This window comes from Crinia signifera, chromosome 2, assembly GCF_055691185.1.
Source record: "Crinia signifera chromosome 2, ASM5569118v1, whole genome shotgun sequence".
Taxonomy (NCBI): domain Eukaryota; kingdom Metazoa; phylum Chordata; class Amphibia; order Anura; family Myobatrachidae; genus Crinia; species Crinia signifera.
This window is the reverse complement of record NC_139218.1, coordinates 88553056-88564639: the sequence shown is the minus strand read 5'-3', so window position 1 is coordinate 88564639 and position 11584 is coordinate 88553056. Positions and strand designations below refer to the sequence as shown.

The following is an 11584-nucleotide window of genomic DNA, read 5'->3' as shown; positions in this document are numbered from 1 at the left end:
CGTAGTTATGCATTTTGTTGTGTTTACAGTTTATCATGATGTTAACCACTAGGTTTTTTCTTTTTCAGCCCCTCCCCTTTCCGACATGACTCTGGGTAGGGTTTGGTTTGTAGGGCACTCTTTCCTTTTTTGGGCTGCTAGGCACCCACTAGCCTCCAGTGCTCCCGTTCTGGAGAGGGCACTCGCTGTTCAATGGTTTGGTGTTAGGGGTCTACTCTGGGATAGCCTATGGGAGCTTTTATCTGCCAAAGCCCACAAGTGGGGCCGCCCTGATACTTTGGTCATTCACTTAGGCGGCAATGACCTGGTTAAGAGGACAGGCATTGACCTTACCGTCCGTATTAAGACGGACTTAGTGTGTATAGCGGAACGCTGGCCCGGTGTGAGGATTGTGTGGTCCGACATAGTTCCCCGCATTAACTGGCGGGGTTGTCGGAATGTGAAAGCAATCGAGAGGGCCAGGAGGAAGTTGAACCATGCGGTGACTAGACATGTTGTGGCTCAGGGCGGCACAGCGGTTAGACATCCGGCCATCATTAAGGAATCTGTAGGTTTGTACAGGTCGGATGGTTTACATCTTTCTGACTCAGGCATGGCAGTGTTTTTGCAGGACATTTTTTCTAGTTTAGTTTAGTCTAGCGTAGGTTGTTATTTGTTTAGGATGGCGGGGCCTGGTTACGCGTGGTGACCCCGCGGGGTCTTTGTAACACAGGCTGTGGCGAGAAGGCGCTCTCGACCAGCAAGCAGGTGGGGTGTCAGGTGGTCTCTGTGCGGTATTGCCCCTCCTTTGCCAAGAAGGCGGGCGAGTCCCCAGCTCCGGCTGGGGGCGTTGGTCCTCATAGAAGGCCCACGTCATGCAATAGAAGGGGGCGGTATGTCCGTCACAGCGCAGGCTGTACCCACAAGAGGGGGTGAGGCCATTGGCGGGCGCTAGGTCGTTACCATGGCAACACCCGGTTTTTGTATGCTGGTCTCAAGCGCTTTCTTAGCCATCCCTTATACAAATAGGGATCATACCACTTAAATAAACAACTATGACCTTTTTAACCTTACGCAGTTGGTGTCAGTGTCGTTATTTTTAGATAAGGTGTTTGTGTAATTTTATTTCTAGGCATAAGTGTTAAGTAATGGTATGAGTTAACAACAGCATAATTCAATAGGCGCCTTAGACAGAGCGAGGGCCGCATAGGCTGGAGGGAATATAAGAGCCGGTGAATTTGTTGTCCACAAGCAAGTGTAACAGAATCATCTATGTGAAGTCCTATGGAAATAGCAGTGAGTGGCAGTTCTGGCCAATGGGGTAACAGGGGGGCGGCAGCCAGAGAGGGTTATATCAGGGATCATAAAACAGGAAGTGAGCCTCTTTGAGTCTGGATCCCCACCCTCTCTACCCTTTTTCTCTCTGTTCTACCTGGCACGATGCCACATCACCAAATTGGTTCTCCATTTCCATAGTTTTAGTTAACAATCGGCGAGAAGGCGCTCTCGACCAGCAAGCAGGTGGGGTGTCAGGTGGTCTCTGTGCGGTATTGCCCCCCCTTTGCCAAGAAGGCGGGCGAGTCCCCAGCTCCGGCTGGGGGCGTTGGTCCTCATAGAAGGCCCACGTCATGCAATAGAAGGGGGCGGTATGTCCGTCACAGCGCAGGCTGTACCCACAAGAGGGGGTGTGGCCATTGGCGGGCGCTAGGTCGTTACCATGGCAACACCCGGTTTTTGTATGCTGGTCTCAAGCGCTTTCTTAGCCATCCCTTATACAAATAGGGGTCATACCACTTAAATAAACAACTATGACCTTTTTAACCTTACGCAGTTGGTGTCAGTGTCGTTATTTTTAGATAAGGTGTTTGTGTCATTTTATTTCTAGGCATAAGTGTTAAGTAATGGTATGAGTTAACAACAGCATAATTCAATAGGCGCCTTAGTGAAAAACTTGTGTCGACCTTCTGTCAATGCCAACCTATGGTATGTCAACCATTTCCAGGTGTCGACTTAGGGGGTTATTCTGATTCACTCGGAAAGGCACAATCACTCTCTAATGGACAAAACCATATGCACTGCAGGTGGGGCAGATGTAACATGTGCAGAGAGAGTTAGATTTGGGTGAGTTATTTTGTTTCTGTGCAGGGTAAATACTGGCTGCTTTATTTTAACACTGCAATATTTATCAGTTTGAAGTACAAACCCCACCCAAATCTAATTATCTCTGCACAAGTAACATCTGCCCCACCTGCAGTGCAGATGGTTTTGTCCATTAGAGAGTGATTGTGCCTTTCCGAGTGAATCAGAATAACCCCCTTAGTCACTGTCGACCATTAGGGGTCACACTGTTGACCAAGACATGGACGACCCAAAGACTGCATACCCTATCAATGTTGTGTGAAATTTTTGGTGGATAAGGCTACTAAAGCCCCAACTAGTAGCAGTGTAAAAGTAAACATATGCAAAAGTACTGTCAATTTCCAGCATCATTCTTCTCACAAAACATCCAATTCGCTTTAGCGCTTAAGAAACTGTTTCCAATGATTCTTCTCACTATGTACGGGTGCCAGATGATGTCCTGACATTTGAGAATCCGACAGTCAGTAGACTGGTGTCGGAATCCTGACTGTTTAAAAGTTAGGATCCTGTTTGGATCCTGACCTGTGGTGAGTGCAGGGCAGCCGAGAGGAATGCCGGGCCCCGGTAAAATTTTGGGGGTGTGGTCTAAGTGTGTGTGGTGTGGGAACCTCCCACACTTAGGCCACGCCCCCAAAATGTTTAGAGGAGGGTGAAAGAAAACTCTAAAAACTGTAATCTCAAAGGCAGCACACACCTACAGCATGTGCTGTGCTGACAGCAGGCTCAGCATGACCTTTCACGCCGTCAGTGAGACACTCATGCTGAGCCTGCTGTCAGAACAGCACATGCTGTAGAAGTGTGTGCTACTGTTGCTACCCGGGAGGGACAGAGGGGGAAGGGAGGGGTCAGACCAGGGCCCCTGCAGGGCCCCTCCAGCAAGCCTGGGCCCGGGTAATTAGTACCTGCTCCCCCCCTCTCTCGGCTCCCCTGGGTGAGTGCAGTGAGCCACCGATCCCCCAAGGGGCTTCTCTGTGCTCGCCCCCCTGTCCGGACTCTGACTTCCGCATGGTTGTGAGGGGTTTTGGCTGAGTCAACTAGAATCAGGCCCTAAATACAGTCACGCTGAGCTATCCAGAGCTTACACTTTTATTAATATCAAATGTGTTACACAGTTTAAAACAAGCACTTTAATATGATTGTGAGCCATACAATTACAGTAGATGTGTCCTGCCCTTTGTTCAGTCCAGTGGTGGAACATGTGAGTGGTAGACCCAGGTTCAACTATATAATTTGGGCCCATCTCCTCCACTGTCACACAGCAGTGGGTGGCAGCATTGGGCCCCTTAGTCCTCAGGGGCCTCAGTGCAATGCACCTACTGCACCAATGGTAGCTCCAGCTCTGGTTCAGTCTGTATTTTCCAGTATAGTAATGTAATCTTCTATTTCAAATGTTTGTAGAACTGCAACAACATATATATTTTCCTGTAAAAAGGAAAAAAACAATTACATTGTGCTTGTCATTTCATTTTGCAAATCCATTAAAGTCAGGGTTGCCAACCGTCCCGGAATGGCCGGGAGGATTCCGAAAATCGGGCCCCCCTCCCGGCCCCCCCGGAAAGGTGGGCCACCCTCCCGGATTCCTCCAGACCCCCTTTCTTTGCTAATTGTGCATATTTAGCCCCGCCCCCTCGCCGGAGACCCGCATATTGCGGTATTTGCATCACTGGGGGCAGGGACTGATGATGTCTTCATCAGGCCCCGCCCCCAGAAGTAATGCTGACAGTCTCCTCTCCGGGCTTCTCCCGGAGAGGAGACTGTGAAAGTCGGCAACCCCGATTAAAGTGAATACAAAATTCTTACCTGCTGAATAAATATATAGCCCCCAGTACGACCTCTTTTTAAACCAGCTAGAGTGCAAATACAATTTTACTATTTGGAGTATATAATATCTCAGAGTTAACCCTGTCATTTTTTTGCCATGTCAGAAAGCTACTAGCAACATTTTTCTCTCTCTTAACATATGATATAAACTTTTTATGTAGTAAAAAAAAAATGTTAGTTTTATAAAACCAAGTTGGTTTGGTGTGTGGAATATCATTATAAAATATTTTATGACGTATGGCCAGCTGGTGATCATCATGCTTTCATGTCAATGGGCCTATTTTTATGTGGCCCTGTACATACCTCTATATTTGTTTTGACATCTTGTGTACAATCAAAAAAATTCTTTGGTTTAGGAATAGGAGGAAAACATACATTTGAAATCCTGGAGGAAAAACAAAATCATTTAGTAAAGAAAAAACATTTTAAAATCAAAAGACAAACTTTTTAAAAACTTTAAATAGATTACTGTTATTAAATAATGATTTTTACTGCACTACAAAGTGTCTTCATACACTGTACATTTCCTTTTTGCACCAAATGGTGTATGATGCATAGCACAATTAAGGTTCTCCGCCATCCGTAGCAGAGACTAAGCATAATGATATGTGGTACAAGCCAAAGCAGTTGGGTAAGGGAAGGGGGAGGGGGGGGGGGGTAGTACACGTGCAAGAATGTGGTGCCCATTGAAGCTCCCACTGCGCAAGATGGGACAGATGTTAACCAATTATTATATACATAAAATTACGACCAGTTAATGTAATCGCAATTACAAGTGTAATCGCCTAACAAGAACTTGTGTTTAGCTGTGCTGTTGTTACCAGGCTATGCTCAGTTATACTCTTCAAATATCACCTTTGGCTAAGTTGAGACAGCAGCCACCAGAATGACTGTTGCTAGTTGGGTGTATTATCTAGAAAATTGCACATAGTGCTAGAGGAATAGATGAAAATATTGCTCACAGGCTCATAGGCCTCTTCCTTATATTCTGGAGGGGAGACTAAAACGTTTGAGTTTTGTGTTAAATTGTTTAAAGTAAGTTCAGAGCCAAGTTCAGAGCCACCCTAGGCATAGACAACCTAGGCAATTGCTTAGGGCATTTGGAATGTTTAGGGACTGTCACGGCCTGGCCATGGTGCTTACCCGTCTGGACCATGTGGCTGGGTTCCCCGTCATCCTCTATTTGGTTTGGTGTGTCATCAGCAGCGGACCGGTGCAGTGTTCTTTTATAAGATTCAGTTACCATTGCAAAGTGTTTGCAGATGCTACCTATTGATACCAGTTGTCCTCCAGCCAATCAGAGAGAACCAGGTGGTTCCATTGACTGCAGAAAGGCACCAGTACAATGCTTATCACCTGTCTGTCAGGTGCTGCCGAGCTCCTGTGTATCCACTAAGTCTGGTGATTTCCTTTGTCATTCCTGCGTTTACAGTGTATGGTTTCTTGCTTCAATCCAAGTCTGCATTTCTTAAGCCGGTCCAGTGAGTTTGGTTAATATTTTGGTTCTGTTCCTGCTTCAGTCTGCATTATTGTGTGCTCTTTCCTGCTTCATTCTCAGTCTGCATTTCTTCAGTCCAGTCCATGAAGCTTGGTGAGTATCTTATGGGCCCTACACACATGCCGATGTGTGCAGGGCTACCTAGCTATGCTAGGTCGGGCTGTGCTGCGCAGCTATCGCCTAGCACACAGAGCTGACAGCCCACACACAGAGCGAGCTGTCAGCTCTGTGTGCTAAGCGAGCATACAGCGCCAGTGTTCTCCGGTGGGAGAACACTGCCGATGCCGAGATTGATGGACACTGTCCATCAATCTCGGCCAGCGATAAAGACGCTTAATATCGGCATGTGTGTAGGCCGTATAAATCTCTTCTGCTACAGTCTGCATTACAGCCTGGCGCTTTCTTCTTTATTACAAGCCCGTTATTCTTCAGTCTGTTCCAGTAAAGGTCCATGCACACTGGGCGTTTTTGCCCAGCGTGTATGGATAATGATTATGGGGAAAATCGCTGGGCTGAAAAACGTTCAGTGCATACACACTGAGCATTTTTCGTCCATTTAGCTATATGTACAGATGGAGCCGGCTCGATCTTTGGCCGGCGCTCGCCAGATGCCTTTCATTGGCGAGCACCGGCGATAGAGACTGGATGCTGCTGGACCCCGTCCTTTGCGATGGCCACTTCCCCTTCCTGCCAGAGCCGCCCCCTGCTGAATGTGTGCGCCAGATTTTGTTATTTTCGCGGTCAGGGACAGTGAGCCCCATACGCGTTGAATAGGGTGACTGGGCGTGGTGGCGGCGGACATGGTGGACTGTATTCACAGTTTAATACTGCACAAAGAGGATACTTATTCTCATTAGAATTTTACATTTGATCACTGTGAATTACCTCTTATATTGTAAGGTTGTTATGATTAAGAGAACTAGTATTAGACCAGGAACCAAAATTGCAGAGATTAAAGCAGGATCCAAAGTTTTACCATCATTTATATCTAAAAGAATAAGAGGAAATGGTATCACAGAACTGTGCAACTTCTAAAATATTTGAAAAACAGAACAAGATATTTGTTAAATTAATTACAAACTGGATGCAGTCAATTTACGACAGTCAAAACACTGATGGACAATATACCGAAATCCATTGGCAAACACGTTCAGAATGATGAAAATCATTATGCTGACATGGTCCAAATGCCAACACGGTCAGAATGCCAACATGTGAAATGTCAACATGTCAATAAGTCAACATGATTTTTCATGATCTTTTTCTTCGAGACTGACTTGCTCTTGCTTCATGATTCAAGTGGCGGATAGAGTTAATCCCCTGCCGCTATCTCCGACGGGGGAAATAGCAGAGGGTACCTATTCAATGCTGTCTTTCCTGACAGCATTGAAGAGGAATCTCGGCAGAAGGGACCTCGCTTTAAAAGATAGGAGAAAAGAAAAAGGAAGTCTGCTTGTGGCGCACTTTCAACATTAATTATTAAAATGTAACTTTTATTAATTTATCATAAAAATATTGATCTATGGCAACAGCAAAAAAAAACAAAAAACAGACCCGGCTAGTGTATAATGATTTAATTAGTGGTGTTGATAAGCAGTTGTTTACACGCAAATCTGCAAGGGCATTTGCATGGATTTATATTATATTTCTCTCTATATCTCTAAAACAATATCACCCCTGACACTCTGGACCGATGCTACCTGTGAGGGAGCTGTTATCTACTAAGATTAATTGTTTATGGATAATTTGTGATTCTGTTTCAGTATTTAGTGTAGATCGATTTGTTTTTTAACTGATCACTGATTAAGAATCATACAATTATTGAGAGACTGATATTGTCTGTGGACTTTATTCACAAATTTTAGTCCATCCTATTGACTGCACACATTGTTATGTGGAAAAAAAAACCCTCAGTAATTGTTCTCACTTCATGTGTCAGCTATTTGTTTGTGTATTTAGAGCAATGCTGCCTGTAAGGCAGTTATTATCGACTGAGGCAAATTATTTATAAGTGTCTGTTCAGGGTTATGTAAATATTGAGAAAATATTTTTACTCCACGGACTATATTCCTAACTTTCAGTCCATCCTATTGGCTGCACCAATTGTATCAGGGACTGCTATTAGCTGTTTTAACACCCACCATCTAGCATTTATTTGCTTATGTGTTCCCGGCAGTGCATCTGGACCGATGCTGACTGCGGGGTAGCTAATGTCCACTAATATAAATTATCTATTGGTTGTTCGTTTATTTAGTGTTAGCATTTAGACTATAGTGTAAACATTCACCGTGCCTTCTACGGAATAACCACATTTATATATAGATCAGTCCCTGACAATATACACATTGACAAACTCCTATTGCCCCACGGACTATATTGATATATCAGCTGTACATATCCTGTCATACTGTAGATCGCTGTTAGCTATTTGAACACTTGTCTCTCAGCTGTCTACTTTGGTGCCTATTGCTCTTACTACACAATCATATAAATATAATTTGTTTAGCCGCTTTGTATAGAGGTCTATTTAGGAACACATGCAGTATACATTGATAGATTGATGTTGCCCCACGGACTATATTGCATTTCAGTCCATCCTGTTAGCTGCACTTGTCATATCAAACATCTACTATTGGTCTGCATAATAGCTGGATAAGTATGGGGTTGCTGAATTGTTATATATATAATGAGTCTATGTACATCATATTTGCAACATTAATTTCTAAGGATCACACACACAGATAGTCAACAAGTCAACTAGCACCCAGTGGAAGCCGACGCGCGCTTCGCTGGTGCTTTGCGAGGCTAAACTTTAAAAGCAGTCGGGCCCGCTTTGCCGTTAACGGACGTGGATTGTCGAGCTCAATGATCTACGGCCATTTCTCATGAACACACCCAGTTTTCAGCGCTCAGCAGGCAGTACATTGAATCCTGCCTGCTGAATATCAGTCAAGCGGGACGAGAATGGGCCGGGGTAATGACTGTTGGGACGTCCGACAATTGTGACCTGGATTGAATACCCCCCTTAGATTATAATAGTGTGCCGAGCACAGCAAAGTACCGTGCCCGAAGCAGAGAACGAGGTACACTTATATGGTGTCCATGTCGACCTATGTTGATAGAGACACAATTTTTTTTTACATGTGGACATTTAAAATGTCACCATTTTACTGTGTCACATTTTAACCATGTCAGTATAATGCATGTCGGCATAATGCATGTCTGCATTTTGACTAGTTAAGTACATTTAATCAATGATAGATATGTCTATCTGTATTAATAACAGCAAGCATTTCAAACAAGCATACAAGAAATAACATAAAAGTATATCAATAAAGCAAGAAGTAGATATGGGTCACAATCTGAAGCTTGTTGCCCATTTTAATTCTCCTTGTTTACTTTCACACATTGATTTTCTCCCTACAGAAATAAAAGTCGGTCTGAACTGATTCTTATTTCCGCCGCTGATCACTAAAGACGGAGCGAAAGCTGATGTCATGTGATGTCAGCCGCCCACCCGAGCAGACAATGCCATGCCTGTGTTTCCAGGGTAATGCCCAACATTTTTCCTGGGGATGCCCATAAAACGCTGGGCATTCCCCTGATGCCTCCCCTTGCCTGTGCGAACGCCATGATGAGTGTGATAGTCACGGAAAGGGGTTCACACAGGGTGTCTGTACATGTGCATATATGTGCATGTGCAGACCATCGATAACGGGGAATATTTCAAGCCTGATCGTAAGTGGCCGAATTTGGCCCCATTCCAATGGAAGGGGGTCTGAACAGGACTGTATTTGCGCATGTGCAAGAGCCTTTGGCGAGTATCCCACTCAATGAGGCGTTTGCACGGGTAGGGGAGAATGTGGCCAGCGGGCGGCCTGTTCGCTAGGCGGCGAGTGAACAAGACCTAGTAAACAGGTCTGAATTGGGCCCCAAGAAAGGAGCTGTTTCTCTTTATCTTGTAGAACTGTGAACATCTATATACAGCATTATGGACACATTGTAATCTTACCACAGACTTTAATATCACTCCATTGGCCCCAATTTGTGTTCATTGCACAAAAAAATTTTCCTCTTGCTCTGATTCTGACTGAACGTTTCTTTTCAATGCTTACTATTGTATAGTTATTTCTTTTAGCATTATAGGGCACCTGCGAAACAGAAATACTGAATATACTTTAATATATGAAATATGTCTGATAAAACAATGATATACTAAAGGTTTTAATAAAAATTGCCCACAGTTTTCAAACCCTCTATAGAATAGAATCAGTGACAGGAGAGAATTTGCAGAAGCATTTTTACTCAGATTTCAACATTCTTGACTCCCTGTTTTGTGGATTCTATAGCCTACAATAGATCTTGGATGATGACAGGGGACATGGTCACTTGGTCTACAGCATTATAGTCAACAAGCATTAGGTCGACACCATTAGGTTGACATGGGGATAGGTCGACATGGTTCTAGGTCGACATCGGTCAAGGTCGGCATGGTTCTAGGTCGACATGGTTCTAGGTCGACATGGCTTTAGGTCAACATGGTTTTTTTTACTGTTTTTTTTAAACCGACATGTGCTGACAAGCGGTATTTCATGCCTTACCATCCATGGTGGGAGAATAAAATAGTGTGCCGAGTGTAGCGAGGCACCGTGTTGGAAGCATGGCGAGCGCATCGCTACGTTTTGGTGTCCATGTTGACACGACATGTGCCGACTGGCGAGATTTTATGTCCTACCATACACTAGGGCGAGGTGGGAGAATAAAATAGTGTGCCTGAAGCATGACGAGCATAGCGTGCCATGCGAGGGACGCCGTGCACTTTAACCAGTGTCCATGTCGACTGTGTCAACATTCGGATAAAAAAACGGTGAAAAACGTCATGTCAACCTTTTGACTGTCGACCTAGACCATGTCGACCTAATGACCTATCGACCTAAACCCATGTCGACGTTGACCCATGTCGACATTGAATCTCTGGCTCCTGCTGCTGCCCTGGCCTGCTGTGCTGTATATATCTTTATTTATGCTGTATATATCTGTCTTTATGTATTTATCTTTATTTACAGCTGTCAGCATGTTATATAGCGCAGCAGATTCCGTTACAACGTCTTATATAGCGCAGCAGCTTCCGTTACAGTGTCTTATATAGTGCAGCAGGTTCCGTTACAGCGTCTTATATAGCGCAGCAGATTCCGTTACAGTGTCTTATATAGCGCAGCAGATTCCGTTACAGTGTCTTATATAGCGCAGCAGATTCAGTTACAGTGTGTTATATACCGCAGCAGATTCCGTTACAACGTCTTATATAGCGCAGCAGCTTCCGTTACAGTGTCTTATATAGCGCAGCAGGTTCCGTTACAGCGTCTTATATAGCGCAGCAGATTCCGTTACAGTGTCTTATATAGCGCAGCAGATTCCGTTACAGTGTCTTATATAGCGCAGCAGATTCAGTTACAGTGTGTTATATACCGCAGCAGATTCCGTTACAGTGTCTTATATAGCGCAGCAGCTTCCGTTACAGTGTCTTATATAGCACAGCAGATTCCGTTACAGCGTCTTATATAGTGCAGCAGATTCCGTTACAGCGTCTTATATAGCGCCGCAGCTTCCGTTACAGTGTCTTATATAGCGCCGCAGATTCCGTTACAGGGTCTTATATAGCGCAGCAGCTTCCGTTACAGCGTCTTATATAGCGCAGCAGATTCCGTTACAGTGTCTTATATAGCGCCGCAGATTCCGTTACAGGTTGATATATAGCGCAGCAGATTCGGTTACAGTGTCTTATATAGCGCAGAAGATTCCGTTACAGGTTGTTATATAGCGCAGCAGATTCGGTTACAGTGTCTTATATAGCGCAGCAGATTCCGTTACAGGTTGTTATATAGCGCAGCAGATTCGGTTACAGTGTCTTATATAGCGCCGCAGATTCCGTTACAGGTTGATATATAGCGCAGCAGATTCGGTTACAGTGTCTTATATAGCGCAGCAGATTCCGTTACAGGTTGTTATATAGCGCAGCAGATTCCGTTACAGGTTGTTATATAGCGCAGCAGATTCCGTTACAGGTTCTTATATAGCGCAGCAGATTCCGTTACAGCGTCTTATATAGCGCAGCAGATTCCGTTACAGGTTGTTATATAGCGCAGC

The 11584-nt window shown here is 44.6% G+C and overlaps 1 protein-coding gene across 1 annotated transcript in view; it reads right to left on the bottom strand.

Annotated features, from left to right (window-relative positions):
* Nucleotides 1-3226: 3226 nt before the first annotated feature.
* The window catches only part of LOC146058780 (granulocyte-macrophage colony-stimulating factor receptor subunit alpha-like), a 34401-nt gene continuing 26043 nt past the window's right edge, over nt 3227-11584 (bottom strand). The window contains exons 6-9 of the mRNA XM_083171008.1: nt 9450-9588; nt 6323-6425; nt 4243-4324; nt 3227-3540 (exon numbers count right to left, since the gene is read on the bottom strand). Of these exons, the coding sequence (XP_083027134.1) occupies nt 3463-3540; nt 4243-4324; nt 6323-6425; nt 9450-9588 (402 nt within the window). The 3' untranslated portion in view covers nt 3227-3462. The remainder of the gene's footprint in view (nt 3541-4242; nt 4325-6322; nt 6426-9449; nt 9589-11584) is intronic.